Source organism: Trichechus manatus, unplaced genomic scaffold, assembly GCF_000243295.1.
Source record: "Trichechus manatus latirostris isolate Lorelei unplaced genomic scaffold, TriManLat1.0 scaffold00089, whole genome shotgun sequence".
Lineage (NCBI taxonomy): Eukaryota > Metazoa > Chordata > Mammalia > Sirenia > Trichechidae > Trichechus > Trichechus manatus.
The window spans coordinates 4,778,305-4,799,861 of NW_004444025.1; the positions used below are offsets into that span (position 1 = coordinate 4,778,305).

A 21,557-nucleotide genomic window follows, 5' to 3' on the forward strand; every position below is an offset into this window, starting at 1 on the left:
TGAAAGCATTCCCCTTGAGAACGGGAACGAGACACGGATACCCTTTATCACCCCTCTTATTCAACATTGTACTGGAGGTCCTAGCCGGAGTAATTAGGCTAGAAAAAAGAAATAAAGGACATCCAGATTGGTAAAGAAGAAGTAAAAGTATCTCTGTTTGCAGGTGATATGATCTTATACACAGAAAACCCCAAAGAATCCACAAGAAAACTACTGGAACTAATAGAGGATTTCAGCAAAGTATCAGGATACAAGATAAACATACAAAAATCAGTTGGATTTTTCTACACCAACAGAGAACTTCAAGGAGGTAATCACCAAATCAATACATTTAAAATAGCCCCCAGAAAGATAAAATACTTTAGGAATAACTCTAACCAGAGACATAAAAGACCTGTACAAAGAAAACTATAAGACACTACTGCCAAGAAGCCAAAAGAGACCTACATAAGTGGAAAAACATACCTTGTCATGGATAGGAAGACTCCACATTGTGAGACTCTACCCAAAGCGATCCACAGATACAGTGCAATCCTGATCCAGATTCCACCAACAGTTTTCAGTGAGTTGAAGAAACAAATCACTAACTTCATATGGAAAGGAAAGACGTCCCAGATAAATAAAGCATTACTCAAGAAGAAGAACAAAGTGGGAGGCCTCACACTACCTGATTTTAGAACCTATTTTACCACCATCGTAGTTAAAACAGCCTGGTACTAGTACAACAGATACATAGACCAGTGGAACAGAATTGAGAATATAGACCTAAATTCATCTAGCTGTGGGCAGCTGATATTTGACAAAGGCCCAAAGTCTGTTAATTGGGGAAAAGACAGTCTCTTTAACAAATGGTGCTGGCATAACTGGATATCCATCTGCAAAGAAACTGAAACAAGACCCATACTTCACACCATGCACAGAAACTAACTCAAAATGGATCAGAGACCTAAATATAAAATCTAAAACAGTAAAGATCATGAAAAAAAAAATAGGGACAGCACCAGGAGCCCTAATATGTGGCATAAACAGAATACAAACCACAAGTAACAATGCAGAAGCAGCAGAAGAGAAACTAGATAACTGGGAGCTCCTAAAAATCAAACACTTATACTCAGCAAAAGCCTTCACCAAAAGAGTAAAAAGAGAACCTGCAAGCTGGGAATAAAGTTTTGCTATGACAAATCCAATTAGGGTCTAGTCTCTAAAATCTACAATATACTGTAAAACCTCAACAACAAATAGACAAATAACCCAGTTAAAAAATGGGCAAAGGATATAAACTGGTACTTCACCAAAGAAGACGTTCAGGCAGCTGCCAGATGCTCGAGGAAATGCTCACAGTCATTAGCCATTAGAGAAATGCAAATCGAAACTACAGTGAGATACCAGGTCACCCCAACAAGGCTAGCGTTAATCCAAAAAACACAAAATAGTAAATGTTGGAGAGGTGTTGGAGAGATTGGAACACTTATACACTCCTGTTTGGAATGTAAAATGATACAACTCCTTTGGAAATCAATTTGGCACTTCATTAAAAAGCTAGAAATAGAAGTACCACAGGGTCCAGCAGTCCTGCTCTTTGGAATATATCCTAGAGAAATAAGAGCCATCACACGAATAGATAAATGCACACCCATGTTCATTGCAACACTGTCCACAGTAAATAGCAAAAAGACGGAAACAACCTAGGTGCCCATCAGTGGACAAATGGATAAACAAATTATGATGTATTTACACAATGAAATACTATGCAACAATAATGGACGACAATGAATCTGCCAAACATCTCATAACATAGATGAATCTGGAAGGCATTATGCTGAGTGAAATTAGTCATCACAAAAGGACAAATATTGTATAAGATCGCTATTATAAGAACTCAGAGGTTTAAACACAACAGAAAATATTCTTTAATGGTTATGAGTGTAGGGAGGGAGGGAGAGGGGTATTCACCAACTAGATGATAGATTTAAATGATCATAGGTGAAGGGAAGGACAACACACACTACAGGGGAAGTCAGCCCAACTGGACTAAACCAAAAGCTAAGAAGTTTCCTGAATACAACCAAACACTTGGAGAGACAGAGTAGCAGGTGCCGGGGTCTGGAGACCGTGGTTTCAGGGGACATCTAGGTCAATTGGCATAACAAAGTTGATTAAGAAAATATTCTGCATTCCACTTTGGTGAGTGGCGTCTGCAGTCTTAAAAGATAGCAAGCGGCCATCTAAGATGCATCAGTTGGTGCCATCATACATGGAGCAAAGGAGCTTGAAGAACACCAAAGACACAAGGAAAGTATTAGCCCAAGAGACAGAAAGGGCCACATAAACCAGAGACTTCATCCGCCTGAGACCAGAAGAAGTAGATGGTGCCCAGCTACCACCAGTGAACATACTGACAGGGAACACAGGAGAAAGGTGGGGTGCAGAACTCAAATTCCTGTAAAAAGACGAGACTTAGTGGTCTGGCTCGAGGGACCCCAGAAACATGCCCCCGGCTCTCCATTAGCCCAGAACTGAAACCATTCCCGAAGCCAGTGCTTCAGACAAAGATTAGATTGGTCTATGGGACATAAAATCATACTCGTGAAGAAAGTATTTCTTAGGTTAAGTAGATACATGAGTTTAGACGGACAGCTCCTGGCCAGAGGCGAGATGAAAAGGCAAAAAGGGACAACAGCTGGTTGAATGGACACAGGAAATCTGGGGTGGAAAGGAAGAGTGTGCTGTCACATTGTAGGGAGAGCAGCTAGGGTCACATAGCAATGTGTGTATGAATTTTTATATGAGAGACCAACTTAAACTAAATTTCCATTTAAAGCACAATTTTAAAAAAAGAATATAGGACAACTACAGTAACAAAAAAAAAAGGAAGTAGAACACATTATTAAAAGAAGTTGTAAATATATTAATAAAGATATGGTAGAGTCATGCAGTGTTTTTATTTGAATACGTACAAGATGAAGTAATTTTAGAAGAGTCGTGGAAGTTTTTCATAGTAATTAATCAGTACAAAGACTTACTAGTAGAAGAAAATAATTACTAACAAAAAGAGAATACTTAATAGCAAAAGCATTTAATAATGGAATTGAGGCCAAATAAAAAATTTAATTAGATTGATTTAGCCAGTAACCTCTATATTAGTAAGAAATAAGTTTAAGATGCTTTTGTTATTATTTATAATTTGTCTTTTAAAAAGTTTTTGCTTGAAAAGTAAAAGTATTTTAATGTAAATAAACCAAAATGTTTGACCAGATTAAGTTTAGTGTCCCTTGCATTTATTAGTCTGCAGCCTGACAGACATCGTGGTTTATTGTAAAGAACAGACTTGAATTTTTATCCATTCCTGCAAGGTCCTTTCGCATATGCATATCCATTGTGCTTCCGCGTGCTGCTTCCCACCTGCGGGAACAGGTGCCCCTGCCCCTGGGAGGAGTGGGTGCCCAGTCCCGCTCCCAAGCACCTAAGGTTGGCAGACATAACAGGGCTCAGATAAGGTGGGGGGCGCCGTGTCGCCGAGGTCCCCCTCCTGCTGCCCCGGCTTGTGCCAGGAGTCTTCAGTCATGATTTTCACAGGGCTGTGGCCCACATGCCAGGCGGGACTGCAGTGGGAGCTTCCTGAGCCACGTGCCACACAGCAGCCTCCAGTTGGGGCCCCTCAGACCCAGGTGTTTGCACGACGTTCAGATCACACAACTTCAAAATAATTTTGCAAGGTAGTTCCTTCAGTGAGCAGTACTGAGGGGCAGGAAATGGCTATGAATTCAGGATTTTAAGTTTGTAATGTCAGGAAAGCATTCTAAGTACCGTCAATTCTCAATTATTTGGTGTAATAAAGGAAAAGAAAATGGTAGATAAATCCTGAAGTCTCCGGCCTGAGAATGTTCATTTTAAAAAGGTTACATGTGATATTTCAGCTCTGGAATTGTACTGTTAAAAAGAATAAAGCTAAACTGAGTTGAAGTGAGCTAAAGAGTCTCTTTATCAATTCTTCCCTGAACGCTTCTATATGTTGGGATTACAGAGCATTCAGATAGGATACTCTGTCCTTAAAAGTCAAGTTAAAAGTTACTTTATTTGTAAGAATTCAGCTGTTACAGTAACATCTAATTTGTCAAAACCCTTTTGTTAGAAATTTCATAATCGTGGGACTAAAAGGACATTAGGGGCATAGGAATGTTTCAGAATAACTGATAAAAATGTTATGACATGACTAAATGTTAGAGTGCTCAAGTCATGTCAGATGCACCAGGTAATATTAAATATTTATCTGGGAACCCTGGGAAAGGCAGAGGAGGAAGAGGTTATGTTGGGAACAGTCTAATCTATTTACGGGGTAAGGAAATAGCGGGAAACCCAGTGTGACAGAGTTAGCCAGCTAGACTCCAGTTCAAAAGAAGACTCTGACAAAGGTATGTAGACTCCTGTAACTCCGGAAAGGAGAGTCCCAGAAGTGCAGGAGAGTCGAGGGCAAGGCACAAGCTAGAGAAAGTCTCCTCCTTCCTGGCTTGGCCATTCCGAGCCGCTGTAAAAGGAACATATGAGATCAGAAGTTTCCAGGATCACTCCTAGACTTCCAGCAAGCCATCTGCTCAGGCATGCAATTCCCTTAATAGCAGAACAGGGATGGAGAATGAATCTAGACATTTTAATGTAAATGCTTCTTTGAAAAACTATTTTAGTATATTTTTGTTCAAATGCCACATATCTGTCAGAATGTACAAATGGCAGATCATCCTCTTCACTTAGGGGGAGTGAAGGAGACAGTGAGAATCATATTTTAGTTCATCCATAAAATGGCCTCCATAAGTTTCTGATATTCTTAGCACATTGTAGAGAATCAGCGGTTATTGAATGAGACAAAGGCAATTGTCATGTCGTTACGATAAGTAGTTGAGCTTGCGTAAAGTCTGAGGACGCAATGGTGAGTGGAGTAGATTTCTCGTGTGTTTCTGTTCCGGGGGATCCCGCCGTGTGCTGAAGGCTGTTTTGTTGTGGATTCCTTCTTCGTGGGGTGCTACCTCTGCAGTGTCTGTTCTTAACTCCCCGTGTGGTTTGAAGGACAGAGGTCGTGGCCAGGTGTAAGCATCCTGTGGAACCAGGCGACGGGGGTTCCATTCCCCACAGACACCTCTTCCTTTCCTTTTCTGGTCCCCTGTCCTTTTCCTTTCCCCTCCCTGTGCCCACCTCCTCCCTTCATTCCTTCTCCACCGTCTGCATCCGAGGCCTGCCAGAGACCCCCCAGGCGTCGCTTAGCCCTGCCTTACGCCCTTCAGTGGGGGTGGACACTTGGATACCTATGTGCACAATTAGGTATGACTTTCCCTTACAGCCTGCAAAGTGCCAAGGCAAACAGAGCTAACCTCTTAAGATGAATCTGTGTTAGATTCACCTTTTTCTGCGATCAGGGGACTTCATGACACCTTAAGTAATTTTGGAGGAGAAAGCCATTTTGCAGTGCATAAACTGGAAGCTGACTATACTGTATGTTGCTCAAAGTCTAATTATGCTTCATTCTTTGTCTATAATTGTTCTCCTTAAATATAAGTTACGGTGTCATTTGCCCAAAGGAAAATATGTGAGATAAATGGTCAGTGGCCTTTCATAAATGACATTGTTGGAACTTTTGTCTCCTGTTAGGATGCCAGGACCGTACATGGGTTAACACCTCTCTGAAAGTGTGCCCTGGTTGCTGTTGAATCAGTTCTGACTCATGCGACCCCATCTGTGTCGGAGCAGAACTCTGCTCCGTGGAGTTTCCAATGGCCGATTTTTCAGAAGTAGATCACCAGGCCTTTCTTCTAAGGCACCTCTGGGTGGACTCAGCCTCCAGCGTTTGGTTAGCAGCCAAGCACATTAACCATTTGCACCACCCAGGGACTCTAATATAACCTCACTAAAACAATTATACACCTAATTCACAAATTTTCTACTGTCTTTCATACCAGTTAAAATTAATTAATTTTATTTGTAAATTTCACATTAGATTGATAAATTTGTTAAAGCAAAATAAATCTGCTAATATAAAAAATTAGATAAAATCGCAACTAAAATTTATTTCTTTGTAGATAACAGTCTGTATAACCATATTAGAAATTCAGTTTGGGATTTTTTTTTTTGAGGGGGGGGTGCTATTTCAGTTTGCTACAGAAGAAATGCCAAAGTGTCTAGACACTCAGAATTTCAAATCGTACCCTAATTTCCCTTAAATCCTTAGTCAAAGAGGTTTGTCTTAGTACATTTCTCTTCAAAACACATTGTCTTTAATATAATCTATCTACTTACTCTTTTTAGAAGATAAATGATAAAATGATGATTATATTGTGTAAAACTGAATATAAGAAAGAACCCCTTAAATTATTTGGACATGAAACTTACAGTTTTTAAACTTCTAAGTCACATAATTATTCATGTATATTTGGGGAGCAGTTTTGCTGCACTGTAAAGAGAAAAAGGAAAATATTTTTGAGACAGCAAACTAAGAGACCACGTATTTCAAAACATGATCAGTGTTACGGAAGTAAGTTGAGTTTTTTAAGTTTTTTTTTTTTTAATTAAACTGTACACAATTACTTGTACAAGAAAGGCCTATGACTTCTGAATTTTTAACTTTTTACTTCTAAAATTCTTAATAGAAAAATTAATGAGATCATACCAGCCAGATCAGTTGGAGAAACTTAATATTGCAGTATGCTGCTTCTCAAGTATGAATTGCTGCTGGTTTGCCAGAAGCCCTAAATTTTTATATTTGGGATCATGGAGGAGTAATTGCTTGATGTGCATATTATTGGCAACTTTTTCTTTAGGAGCAAGGATTACCCTTAATACCAGTTACTAAAACAAGTATATGGCTTGTTTTGTGACCTTGCTTGCCAACAGACTTCCTAAATGGTTTCTTCTCACTATAATCAAGTTTGAATTTCAGTATATCTTCTATTAAAGTCATCCTTATATCATTTTTAAATTGTTGCTTTTAAAATCTTTTGTGATTTTTTAAGTCCACTTGATGGTAATTATTTTTATTATCCATCCTCATAGAATTCTACTCATCCCTCTCTCCTCTGTTTTTTTAACTGTTAACAGAAGAGACATAAAAAAAGGACTCTTCTCATTTTATCTTCTGTTTTTTAAAATTGTTAAGATTTAGAATATAAACTACATACAAGTTTTATTCTAAAAATAAAACTTCTCTGATCCAAGGAAGAAATAGACATTAAAAAGTAGAGAAGTGTGATTAAGCTTCATCACTGCACTCATTTAGAAAGTATGGGAAAGACATGGAAAAATGTCAGTGTTAAATAATTAAAACACTGAATTATTAGTACTGCTAGGTCTTCTGCAAGCACTTTATCATCAACACGTGACTTACGTTTTATTCCAGTTTGTCTGCATAGCACAGCAAGATTACTGCCGTATTCTCAACCAAGTAGAAAAGAACATGCAAAAAGTCGAAGAGGAAGGAGAGATTGTTATGGTAAAAGAACACCGAGAACTTGATCGGACTGGAACAAGAAAGGGGCACATTGTCATCAAGGTAAAGCAGCCAGCTCCCCATCGCCCAGGGGAAGGGATTTTTTTGGTAGTGTCATTTATAGCGATACAGAATTTTATCTTCTTGGCGCAATCAAAATTTCTCATTAACAGGGATTTTTTTTTTCCATTTTTAAGCATAACATCTCTTCAGAGTTGTCAGTTATAAGAAGTCTGTATTTCTTGATGAACAGCAGATGTATTATTATTATTCTGTATTACACAACCCAGTTGATTTTATGTTGAAAGTTTAAAATCTCGGTACTATAGAAATGTTATTCATGCAGGGTAATGATTACATCTGTATTTGTTACAGGGCACTTCAGAAAGACTAACAATGCATTTAGTGGAAGAGCATTCAGTGGTGGATCCAACATTCATAGAAGACTTCCTGTTGACCTATAGGACTTTTCTTTCTAGCCCAATGGAAGTGGGCAAAAAGTTGTTGGAGTGGTTTAATGACCCGAGCCTCAGGGATAAGGTTGGCAAATACATTCTATTTTAGCACTTAAATATGAAATATTAAGATATTAACTTAAAGATACTCTCTATGTATTTGTCACACTAGTTCAAATTAATTTACTGGAATAAATTAATGTTTAGGACTGTACTTTTGAAGCAAAAAAAAGTTCTTGTTATAGATTTCTGAGCTAAGCCCTAGAAATGTTTTATTTTACTGCAAAGGCCAATAAATTAGCCACCAAATGTTTAAACTTTAGCCCTGCTGGGAATGTGTTAAAACACAACTCCCCCGGGGGTCTTCATTTTCTAGTTCTGTAGGTAGTCTGTGTTGTCAGATACAAGTTAATAATTTTTAAATGGACACCGGAACAACATTTCATTACAGCCATCACTGGCTGGTAGGCCCCAGTAGTATAACCCTAAGTAGACCCCACTTCGCAACTCTAGAGAGCTACATAGTTCTCATAGTCCTCTGAGGTTTGAGCGCTCGCCATAGTCCATACTCACTTCTTCTTTCCATGCGGCAGTCTGCCTTGCATGCAACAGACCTGAAAGAGGCAGGATATATGAAGGTCTCGAAAATAGAAGTAAAGGTGAAGAGCCCAACACTCTGGTGCTGGCTTTGCCGCTCAGTGGCTCTGTGATCTCTGAGAGGTCGTCGGGACAGTAATGCCTCTCATTGCACGTTCTGAGAGGCGTAAGCCTGGAAGTCCTCACACCCGTGGAAGCTTGATGGGAGTGTTGTTTCTGCCATACACCTGTGTGTCACCTGATGATCTGGGACTCGCTGTCTTTGCTTCTGGGGTTTCTCTGAGAATGAAACGGAATAGTACAAGTTCTTTATCTGGAGCCTGGCTTCGAGTACACCTACCGCATCTTCAGGGTTGTTCGTGATTATTGGCGGTGGTTATTGGTACTCAGTTTATGATTTATGAACCTTGTTTTTTTATCTGTAAAATGGCTAGTTGACTTTCAAACTGCCTTCTGAGCGACAAAATTATGATTTTGTGAAAAAGTCAGATGTTACAGTTATAAGGGAGATGGTCTCAGTTTTGTAAATTTGAAAACTGAGCAAAATTGATAATAAATGACAAAAGATTAACATAAATATGAAGACTCTTCAGTTGTTAGTCAGATCATGTACTGTGATTTGTTAAAATTAACTGTACAACATAGCCTTGTTTCTTTAATGCTAAATTAAAAAAAAAACAAAAAAACAAAACGTTGCTGTCGAGTTGACTCCAATTCACAGCGACCCTGTAGGACAGAGTAGAACTGCTTCCAAGGAGCCATGGTGGATTTGAACTGCTGACCTTATGGTTAGCAGCAGAGCTGTTAACCACTGAGCCACCCTTTTCTCAGTTTGATGAAGGACATGGTTCATTTTTGAAATAATTGTACAAAAAATTTCTTTTAACTTGTTACTCAGAATTTAGAAAATTAAACTCTGATATATACATGGATACAGATATATGTATATATCAGAGTTTAATTTTACCCTTAATACCAGTTACAGGAATAAAGATTTGAACTAAAACAAGTATGTGGCTGTATTTCTATATTTAAAGTTGCAGTTACATTCATTTTATTCAGTAAAATTTTATTGAGAACTGACTACATGCCAGGCATTGTTACAGGTGCATTTAGTACATGATAGGCAGTTTAGAATGTGTTAGACAAAGACGACCTCCTGGAACTTAGAGTGTAATGAATGCTGCGTAGTTCTCACTGGGTACAAAAGGAATACTCCATGACTGTGGGTGTGTGTATTAGTCTGTGTGAGGCCGTCTGTGAAAACACGTATGCAGCGAAGGGAAAGGCTACTCTTTTCTCCTGGAGTACTGCAGGTGTTAAAAGGCTCCTAAATCTCTGTGTTAGCAAGTAATATTTATCTACTCCCAGCTGTCTCCTTTTTATAACCTGTTCCTTGCATCTCTCTCTAAGCTTAACGCAGTTCATTCCCTTTATCTATTTTGTTCCTCTGCCTTTACTTTTTACTTTCTGTCTTCTTCCGTCTTGTAGTAATCTATTTTGGTTTTATTGTACTTTTGCTTTTATTGTGACTACTTCAAATATGTTTTAAAAGTAAGCAACATGTAAATTAAATACCATCCTTCACAAATTCAAAAACCCTTCTTGGGACAACGACGTAAAAGTCTGTAGTTAAAAGATAAATATATTTTTTTCAGAAGGTCTTATTTTTATATGAGTAAAATCCTTGCTGAGGCTTTTTTTTTTTCTTATTCAGTATTATTAAGTGTATTGTCTGAAAGTTAGATTCTTTTTAAAATACTTCGGATCGCAAATTTTTCATACTAAAAAGTAGTACACTTATTTTCAATCATTGATTTTCAGGTTACACGGGTAGTATTGTTGTGGGTGAATAATCACTTCAATGACTTTGAGGGAGATCCTGCGATGACTCGATTTCTAGAAGAATTTGAAAATAATCTGGAAAGAGAGGTAATATTTGTGATTTTTTTAAAGACCTGATCAGCGTTAAGTTCCTTTTAATCACCCTGTCCTTGCATTGACACCACTTCTCCTGAACTTTTATAGAAAATGGGTGGACATCTGAGGCTGTTAAATATTGCGTGTGCAGCTAAAGCAAAGAGAAGATCAATGACATTAACAAAACCCTCCCGAGAAGCTCCTTTGCCTTTCATCTTACTGGGAGGCTCAGAGAAGGGATTTGGAATCTTTGTTGACAGCGTAGATTCAGGTAGCAGAGCAACCGAAGCAGGCTTGAAACGTGGGGATCAGGTAGGATATTTCTAAACCGAGATTTAAGTGTGAATATTGGTGTCTCTTTTTTCTTCAGTCAAATGCAATACTGCAGTTAATTTTATAATTTTATTTTTAGATACTAGAAGTCAATGGCCAAAACTTTGAAAATATTCAGCTGTCAAAAGCCATGGAAATTCTTAGAAATAACACACATTTATCTATCACTGTGAAAACCAACTTATTTGGTAAGTGTTTTTGCATACTTTTATTTTTCTCCTTTTGGTCTTTTTTTTTAACATTTAGGTCTTACCATAAAAGAAGTCATTTTTATGAGTGATTTTTAAAACGTAAGGATCAGAGTATGTATAGTAAACTATATAGATAGTAGCAACGGGGTTCCGTTCTGACAACTCTGTTGTAAATCAGTTCTGACGTAAGTTGAGTGTCTTTTTTTTTTTTTTTAAGTTTTCATTATTATTGCCTTTTATTATCAGTATCTTTATAAATTTGATCTTTGAACGTCTGTGAATGAACATCTGAGAATAACATTGGCAAATTAAAAGCTGCAACATTGTATGTAGTATACATTACTGATGATAAGATGTACTCCAAAAACAAAAACAGTCATAAGTGTGGTCCATCATAACTCAAATACGTCGTAAGTCAGGGACTGCCTGTATAGGCATAGTTAATTATGTAAATACATTATTAGATATAAATCAAAGTCTACTGATTTAAACACCATACAAGTTCTTTTTTATCTGTGATTTTCTTGATGAATGTTGATAATGCTTAATTACCTATAGACTGGGGAGTGGGCTACTCCGTTTGTTTTGTTTTTTATTCTGAGTGGAAGTTACAAAGCAATATACAGACAGTTTCTTGGTGACATTTATCATTAGAGTAAGTATTTTTCCACAGGATTGCAATTCTGATTGCTGAAATCCATATTCTCAGATATCTCCAAGTTTTATAATTGCCTTTGAGTTGTTCCGATTTCTTATAATTGGCATTGTGTGGTGTTTATGTTTCCATTCATTTTAGTATTTAAAGAACTTCTAACTAGATTATCAGAAGAGAAGAGAAATGGTGCTCCTCACCTCCCTAAAATTGGAGACATCAAAAAGGCCAGCCGCTACTCCATCCCAGACCTTGCTGTAGATGTAGAGCAGGTGATAGGACTGGAGAAAGTCAATAAAAAAAGCAAAGCCAACACTGTTGGAGGAAGGAACAAGCTCAAAAAGATACTTGACAAGACCCGGATCAGTATCTTGCCACAGAAACCGTATAAGTAAGTATCTGTATAAGTTTCTGTGCTATGTTATAATGGATTAAAACTCTTGACATGAGAAGCAAAGGTAGTGATGTAAGTGATGTTTGCACTATGAGTAATAAATGTTTTATTATAAATTCTTCTGAAACAGAACTGAGTTGTCTTGGAATCAATATTAAACAGACAAGTTTGTTTTAATCCCATTTTTGTCGCTTACTTGTCCATCCCCAGTCCTCGTTAAAGATAGTTTAGTGCTTTCTCATATGAACAATTTTTTTTCCCATTTGAACTTGTCAAAAGTACCTCCTGTCTCCCCCAAGATTCAGCATTGTTTTTGCTACTCTATCTTGGTTTCTGGGTATCTTCTGTACCATCAGTGTCTGTTCTTTGCCAGCCAAATCATTGCTTCTTCCAGTTGCCACTTTTCATCGCTGCCATTCTCTTCTCTCCTCTCACTTCTATTTTCAGTTATTTAACTTTTGCTAAGACATCATCAACTGGTCATAGAATTCCTTTCCTTCCTCACAGTGGACTTTTTAGCCAGAATGTCAGCTGTATTCTTTTTTTTTTTTTTTTTGTATATGAAATATTATTTATTTCCAGTAGCATCTTGTTTTAACTTCTAAACATTTTAGCATATTCAACGTTTCCCATATTCATTTTTTGCCAGCATGAACTAAAGATCAGTGTGGACCTTAATTAATGTAATTCTAGGTGACATAATTGAATCCTTCTTGAGTATTTATTCATGACAAAGTTGCAGGTGTCCCTTACACTTTGTCATCTTTGCTTACTTGCCATCAACGAAATTAATGTTAAATATCTTGGATGTGCCAGGTTCAATTGTTTGTATTCCTCAAACTACAACGGCATAGGAGATGAGTTTTCTTCAATAATTTAATGGGTCTTACACAGACACAGCAAGTATACACATTCAGGACTTTATCAAGGGTTTTTCTTTTTTTTAATTTCATTTCAGATAAATTTTCATATACAGATTAGAGAGACATGGTCTGGAAAATATTATTTATGGGTTGAATGTCCAACTTGTGTTGCCGCTATTCCAAGTATAGAGTAGTGATTGGTGGTTTCTTATCAGCTGAAGAAGACTTCTGTAGCAGAGTCCTAGGGATAAGCAGTGTATATGATGGATTTATGTATAAAAATTCGGGAGTATGTTTATACTCTAGGCCTGCTGGCATTATAGAAAATAAAAATCGATTTTTAAAGTGACCACTCTCCATGAAAAACTTGTTTTTAAACGTATGAGAAAATAAATTACCTAAATGCAAATTATTAACACAGTAACAAAAAAAGATCTTAGAGTCATATTTGACCAGGAGTAAAAGATGAACCTTTTAAAAAAAAATCACACCCCCAGACTCTCTGTTAGCCCAAAACTAAAACCATTCCCAAGGCCAACTCTTCAGACAAAGATTAGACTGGACAATGGGACATAAAATGATACTGGTAAGGAGTGTGCTCAGGTACATACATGAGATTAAATGGGCAGCTCCTGTCTGGAGGCGAGATGAGAAGGCAGAGAGGGTCAGGAGCTGGTTGAATGGACATGAGAAATCCAGGGTGGAAAGGAGGAGTGTGTTGTCACCGTATAGGGAGAGCAACTAGGGTCACATAACAATGTGGGTATAAATTTTTTGTATGAGAAACTAACTTGAATTGTAAACTTTCACTTGAAGCACAATAGAAAAAAAAATCTGTTTGACAAGCTTTAAAAAAAAATAAATCAAACAAATGTCACCCTGACCCTGGCCAGTATTAATAGAAATGTGATATGTAAGAACTGGGATGTAATCCATCCACAGGGCAGGACAATGGCAAGAAACACAGTATGATAATACTATGTATGATTTTGTCCTATGTGTGTTTAGAAAGATATTCAAAAGCTAGAGAGAGGAAGGTAAAAATGATAATAATTAGATGTGTTGATTTTAAAGCACTAGAAAACATCTTAAATAATTTGCATTTAAGAAAATATGACTCGAGCAGCAAAAGACAGAATGGATAGATGGGACCTCATAAAAATGAAATACTTTTGGAGCCCTAGTGATGCAGTGGTTAAGAGTTCAACTGCTAATCAAAAGGCCAACAGTTTGAATCCCGCAGCTGCTCCTTGGAAACCCTAAGGGGCAGTTCTGCTCTGTCCTGTAGGGTCGCTATGAGTCGGAATCGACTTGACGGCAACAGGTTTGGTTTTTTGGTTTTTTGATACGTTAAAGGACTTTATCAACAAAGTGAAAAAATAACCTACAGATTGGGAGAAAATTTTCAGAAACCATGTATCAGATAAGGGCCTAATATCCAAATATATGTAAAACTTCTACAGCTTAACAACAAAAGACAAATAACCCAGTCAAAAGATGGGCAAAGGACTACAGATTGGGAGAGAAATTTCAGAAACCATATATCAGATAAGGGCCTAATATTCCAAATCATATAAAACTTCCACAGCTTAACAGCAAAAAGACCACCCAATCAAAAAATGAGCAAAGGACTTGAACAGACATCACTAAAGAGGATATTCATCTGGCCAGCGAGCACACGAGAAGATGCTGAACATAGTAGCCATTAGACAGCTGCAAATCAAAGACGTGAGGTATCGCCTCACCCCCCTTGGAATGGCAATGATGAAAAAAAAAACAAAAACGGAACATAAGTGTTGGTGAGGTTGTGGAGAAACTGGAACTCTCATCCATTGTTGGTGGAAATGTAAAATGAGGCAGCCACTTGGAAAACAGTTTGATGGTTCCTCAAAAAGCTGAATGTAGAATTACCATATGACCCAGCCATCCCAATCCTAGGTACGTACCCAGAAGTAAAGGCAGGAACACAAACGGACACCTGTACACCAGTGTTCATTACAGCACTTTTCACAATAGCCAAAAGATGGAAACAACCAAAATGTCCCATCAGCAGATGAATGGATAAAGTGTGGTACCTCCATACCATGGAATATCCCGCAGCCATAAAGAGAAACGAAGTTCTGATGTGTGCCGCAACATGAATGAACCTTGAAAACATTGTGCTTAATGACATAGTCACAAAAGGAAATACTGTATGATCTCATTTATATAAAGTAAGCAGATATATAGAAACCAAAGATTATTAATGGTTACCAGAGGTGGTAGAGAGGGGGAAAAGGAGAAGTTTTGTTTGAGGGACGTAGAGTTTATGTGAATGGTGGTAGAATGTTTTGGATGAGGATAGCAATAATCGGAAGCCCTGGTGGCACAGTGGTTAAGAGCTCGGCTGCTAACCAAAAGGTCAGCAATTCAAATCCACCAGCGGCTCCTTAGAAACCCTATGGGGCAGTTCTACTCTGTCCTGTGGGGTCACTGTGAGTCAGAATTGACGCTATGGCAGTGGGTTTTTTGGCTTAGCGATAATGATGGCACAGTGTGAAAAATGTAATCAGTGTCATTTAGTTGTTAATGTGGAAGCTGTGTGTTGGTGGATGTTTTGATGTGTATTTCTCACCACAATAAAAAAGGGAAAAATATGACTATTTTTATGAAAATTGTTTAAATAATTCATCAACTTGTAATATAATTGAAATGAAAAAAATAACCAGTCAACAACAAGGGGCTGAGTAATCCAGACATGAATATATAGGGATATAAAAGCCAGTTTTGTGGATTTTTATTCTCAAACATGATCAGTATTACAGAAAGTAATATAAATTAATCATCTTCTTTTATATATAAAAGTAAACTGTAGCAGTCAATTTTTATTGGTATAGTAGAGTTGATGTTTTAAAGCTAGTTAATACTTAAATTTTTCTAGAGTCCCTGGGTGGTACAGTTACATGCTTGGCTACTAACAGAAAGGTTAGAGGTTGGAATCTACCCAGAAATGCTTTGGAAGAAAGGCCTGGCAATCTACTTCTGAAGGTTGCAGCCATTGAAACCGCTATGGAGCACAATTCTATTCTGATACACGTGGGTTACTGTGCGTTCACGACAGCTGGTTTTTACTACTTAAACTTTTCTAGATGTTGTTATTGCTGGTTGCCATCAAGTCATTCCAACGCATGGTGACTCCATGCTGCGGAGCAGAACTGCCCCATAGGGTTTTCAAGCCTGTGACTTGTCTTCTGAGGCGCCTGTGGGTAGCTTTGAACTGCCAACCTTCCGGATAGTAATTGAGCACTTAACTGTTGCACCTACTAAAAGCTGCCTACTTTTCTAGAAACCAGCATGTATTTACATTTTAACCAATTTTATTTTTTTTTTATAAAGCCACTGATCTTCTGGACTTAAGATACTGGTTCTTACCCAGAGGCCTGCATGCCGTCCAGTGAAATATGGCGTCAGTGGTGATGAGATTCAGTTGGCCCAGGGCAGGGCCCGTGCATTTCTAAAAGCCAGCACGTTGTCCTGCTGCACAGTTACTGGCAGGGGGAGTCTAGAATTCAGGAAATAACTTGTTCTCTCATGAGACCCTTTTGGAGAATGTAGGAACATAAGTTGAGTACTGTTAATTGAATTTGTAACTGGTTGATGGGCACTGCCGAATTAAAATTTATCATTTAGTGAGAACCTGCCATATACCCAGTAACTGCATTGTATGTATTATCTCATTTAATTTTCACAGTAGTTTTTGGAGTAGGTACTCTTATTCCCATTTTACAGATGTAGAAATTGAAGCTCAGGAAGCTTAAGTGTGTGCCCATAACCTCACAATAAGAAAGTTTCAAAGCCAGGATTCTAATCTAATCTGGCACCAAAACCTTCTTTAGCCACATCTGCCTCCCTCACCCCCACTCACCCCAGTGCCCATAAATACAGCCTGTTCTGCTCTGGTGGCTGGGATAATCGTTCAACAACAAGGGACTAATGGAGGAATCTAGGCGTGATTTATAGGCCAGTTTTGTGGGTTTTTATTCTCAAGCATTATCAGTATTACAGAAACTAAGATGCTGATGATGTAAGTTGGCAGCGCAGGCATGGTGGAGTGACGCGATGAAAGAGGTGAGGAGAGGGTGGGGCAGAGCTCACGGAATTCAGATTTGGCCGTCAGGTAGGTGGCGAAAAGAGGGACTGAACCGAGAGGCTATCACATGCAGTCAAGACCAGAGAAACAATGTCAGTAACACGGAGAGAGCTGGAGAGGTGAAGCAATAGGAGGCTGTGCCCAGGCAGGGCGTTTTTAAATGACGTCTTGAATATAACATATTTTCAATCCAAGAGTATCCCGTTTTTGCAGATAACAGAGAGATAGTTGAGAAAACAAGAAACTGTGACAGTAGAGATTTAGATCATCATGTAAGTGTTACAATGTTGCCAAGGAACATTTCTTAAGAAGGAGTCTTCTTTTGGGTATTGCCTGGAGTATAGTAATAGTTATAACCATTTGTGGCAAGAGTGGACCAGTCAGCTATGTCTCGGCTTGAGCCCGCAGTAGTAGTTTTCTCATGACATATGACATCTAATATTTTTGGCAGTAGAGACTAGCTTATATGGTGTCTCAGGCAGCTAGTGTTGCTATAACAGAAATACCACAGTGGATGGTTTTAACAAAGAGAGGTTTATTCTCTCACAGTCCAGTAGGCTACAAGTCCAAATTCAGGGTGTCAGCTCTAGGGGAACGCTTTCTCCATCGGCTCTTGAGGAAGGTCCATGTCATCAACCTTCCTTTGGTCTGGGGGCTTCTCTGCACAGGAACCCCAGGTCCAAAGGACGCGCTTCGCTCCCGGCACTGCCTTCTTGGTGGTGTGAGGTTACCATGTGTCTCTACTCACTTCTCTCTTTTATGTCTCAAAGAGATTGTTGTAAGACACTATCCAATCTTGTATACCTCATCGGTATAACTGCTGCTAATCCATCTTATTAGACCATAGCGATTGAATTTACAACACATAAGGAAGTCACATCAGATTACAAAATGGTACACAATTATACAATAGTGGGAATCATGACCCAGCCAAGTTGACAGATATTCTTGGGGGACACAATTCAATCCATGACATATGGTGAAAAATACAATTCCACTGATAATGTGATAGTTCTAATATTTTTGCAGAACACCGGTATTTTAAGTCTTTTATATATATGCATGCCTATATGTGCTTATATAGAAATTTAAAAATTAATCTTGATTTTAAAAGAAATCTCTTGCCCTCATATTTACCTCTATAATTTCCATTTCCCCTTCCCCCAAAAAACAGAAATAATGCTGCTAGATTTGTTTTTAACACAGCTAGTAAAAATAGTAGATACTATGATTAAGCCGTACTGTCTGAAAGCCTAATAAATACTGTATGTCTTCATTGTTATTTATAATGACTTGGTTTATATTTTTTTCCTTTTTATTTCAAGATGTCTATAGAAACCAGTCAGAACTACAACCACTTGATTATGATGTAGTTATTGTGTGTGTGTGCGCTGATGGTTTTATTTAGATATTTTGTTTGAAGATGATGCTTGAAATCTAGAAGTTTTATGTATTATTAAATCATCTTTAAGGAGTTGTTTACAGTTAACGGGCTTTTTATAAATGGAAATGAGTTTCTAGCTATCAATAATAAGCACTGTTTCTCTGGAAACGTAAATGAGTAGCTAGATATTTGAGTGGAGGACAAAAAAGTAAAAGTGAGTCATTGGATTTGGAATACCTCGTCTTTAACGCTCAGAAGTGTCACCGCGCACCTCTGCCTTGTCATGCGCTGTCTCACTAAGAAGTCATGTCTGTGTCAGGGTTTCCTTACATTCGACTCCATAGCGGCCTTTTATTTCCCTCTGAAATACTGGAGAATAAAATCAGGACAGTTTGTATTTTTTTCCCCTCTGTTCATTTTATTCCATTTCTACAGTTTGGTTCAGGTCAGATTATAAAACAGTTTATCATTCTGATGCAAAAGCCGCTGGTTGAGTGAGATTAAATACACTTTTTAATGTGCTTCTTTTTAAATCCATCTCCGTTGTTAACTGGAGGTAATTTCTTCTTAAATACATTTCTGTACTGAGAAACTACTAATATTTGTTGGGGCTTTCCTAATTAAAAAGACATAGGTTTTAGAGACACATTATCTGATACACTCAAGAAGTAGAAAAACGAGTTGGGTTGGATATAGTTAAGGAGTAGTTTCAAAATAAAGCTAATTTTATAATTCATTGCTTTTGCAGTTTTCAGCCAGATTTATTAATGATATTTATTCATTAAGTGCAAGTCTCATGGAATATGGTTTATTTGTGGCCTGTGTCTGTGGTTTTATTCATTAACTGCAGGTCTTGTGAAGTATAATTTATTTGTGGTCTGTGTCTACCTATAGCTGTTTAAACTGCTGACGATTTATTTTCTGATTCTCCCCTGTTCAGTGATATTGGCATTGGCCAGTCTCAGGATGACAGCATAGTAGGATTAAGGCAGACGAAGCACATCCCCACTGCACTGCCTGTCAGCGGAACCCTGTCATCCAGTAACCCTGACTTACTGCAGTCCCATTATCGCATTTTAGACTTCACTGCTACTCCCGGTGAGCACCCCTGACACTTGTGTTTTTTGTGGTAACCTTTTTCCTTCTAACATAATGGTAATGCTTTACACGTCCCTCTTGGTTTGGCATCGATTATATCAGACATTCAGTCGGGGTAGACCTTGAATTTCCAACAGTTGAAACCAGGTCTTCTATTCGATGAACTATTTTGATATAGCCCGTTAATCTCCCTGAGCCGCCTTCTTTCTATCACGAAATGAAGATGACACATACCATGTAGGTATTAGTAAGTCTTATCAAAAGTAATAAAAAATAGGGTGTTTTTAATATAATAAAGATTGTAATAATAAAGATGAACTTTAAATGTTTTTTCTTCTGCCGCCAACATGGCGGTCTTCGTGCTGCTGTTGTGCTGTGCTGTGTTTGCACTTTGTCTGCAGATGGTTCAGTCAGGTAGAGAGGGCGCTGTGTTCTCGCAGCAGATCAGCGTGGTGATTGAACCTTTGAGGAGGAGTAGAGTAACGGAGAGGTGGAGGTGTAGCATCGCCTCTCTGAGGTTTTCTTCGGGGTACTCTGCCTGATTACCTTACTGTATATTAAAGACTTCTCTGCTTATGTGCGGCTTTCTTTCCCCCAGACCTGCCGGACCAAGTGCTAAGGGTTTTTAAGGCTGACCAGCAGAGCCGATACATCATGATCAGTAAGGACACCACAGCGAAGGAAGTGGTCATTCAGGCTATCAGGGAGTTCGCTGTCACTGCTACCCCCGATCAGTATTCACTGTGTGAGGTGTCTGTCACTCCTGAGGGAGTCATCAAGCAAAGAAGACTTCCAGATCAGCTTTCCAAACTTGCTGACAGAATACAACTGAGTGGAAGGTATACAACGTGTATCCTATTGAATTTCTTTACCCTGTCTTCAAACTCCCATCAAAGTCTAAGGGATGAACACTTTGAAAGGGTTTAAAAAATGAGTGAGTACTCCTGCAGGTTTCAAAGAAAAAGGAGTTTTCCCTCCACCACGGATTGCTACATCACAGTAAATGCACACAGTAGACTGCTGACCCTTCCAACAAGAACTTGTTGAAAACAAGGGCGCTGTGATCCACATGTTGGTGCTGACCTCCCAGCTTCTACCCTTGCCCTTTAGGACACTGGGCTGGCCAAGTGGCAGAGTACGCCTGGTGTAAAATCACAGAGTGAATTCTGATGTTCTTCTCCTTGGATAGGTACATTCACAGAATGGTTTCTAATAATATCCTAGTCATTTCCTTCTGCCTACCCGGCTTTACTAGGAGCTTCATTGGTTTAGGTGGAAATGTGTGGTAATGTGATCGGTTAACTGAAACCGAACCGAACCCCTTGCCAATGAGTTGATTCCGACTCATAGTGACCCTGTAGGACAGAGTAGAACTGCCCCATAGGGTTTCCAAGGAGCACCTGGTGGATTCAAACTGCCAGCCTTTTGGTTAGCAGCCATAACTCTTAACCACTACACCACCAGGGTTTCCAAATCCTGGAAATGCTACCTATTATTGTAAATTTTGCTATGAAAATCGCTTCTTAGCTCTGGGACCAAACTTCAGTTGCTACAGAGCTTGATTCCCTTGCTGCGTAAGTGCTTGTATGACATGTTACTTTTGAGAAAATATTGAACCTAATTTTGTCATTCCCTTGAATCATATTTCTGTTGTTAGATATATGTAATTTTGTAGCCTCAAGCCACGGATTAGTGAAAGTTGGAAAGTAGTTAAATTTTATCTCTCACGATTAGATTGTGCACTGACTGAAAATTAAGTACCGTATTTTTATGCAAATAACGCACGCTTTCTGTGTTTGTTTGCCAGCCACTCCCCCTGCCCTGAGGTGTTTTCATAAGCGCCACTGCTGTGTCGCTGTAAGAAAAAGTTAGCATAGTGTACTTACAAAAATACCTTGTGGGAGGGGAGGGCATGGTTGGCAAACATACATAGAAGGCATGCGTTATTTGGGTAAAAATAACGGTAATTCCATAGGTCACCTTTTTTTTCCTTTCAATTTTTCCTACCATATGGAGTGCTTCATTGGACTTTTTCATGTCAAATATCTAAGGCATGTTTTAATGTTTTCA

The 21,557-nt window shown here is 38.5% G+C and overlaps 1 protein-coding gene across 3 annotated transcripts in view; it reads left to right on the plus strand.

The window, feature by feature from the left end:
• The window catches only part of RAPGEF2 (Rap guanine nucleotide exchange factor 2), a 314,468-nt gene that overhangs the window by 272,104 nt on the left and 20,807 nt on the right, over positions 1–21,557 (plus strand). For all 3 annotated transcript variants that reach the window (XM_023736619.1, XM_023736618.1, XM_004382053.2), the window contains 8 exons: positions 7,382–7,534; positions 7,847–8,011; positions 10,348–10,455; positions 10,552–10,755; positions 10,856–10,964; positions 11,764–12,010; positions 19,330–19,487; positions 20,086–20,326. In XM_023736619.1, the coding sequence (XP_023592387.1) occupies positions 7,382–7,534; positions 7,847–8,011; positions 10,348–10,455; positions 10,552–10,755; positions 10,856–10,964; positions 11,764–12,010; positions 19,330–19,487; positions 20,086–20,326 (1,385 nt within the window). The remainder of the gene's footprint in view (positions 1–7,381; positions 7,535–7,846; positions 8,012–10,347; positions 10,456–10,551; positions 10,756–10,855; positions 10,965–11,763; positions 12,011–19,329; positions 19,488–20,085; positions 20,327–21,557) is intronic.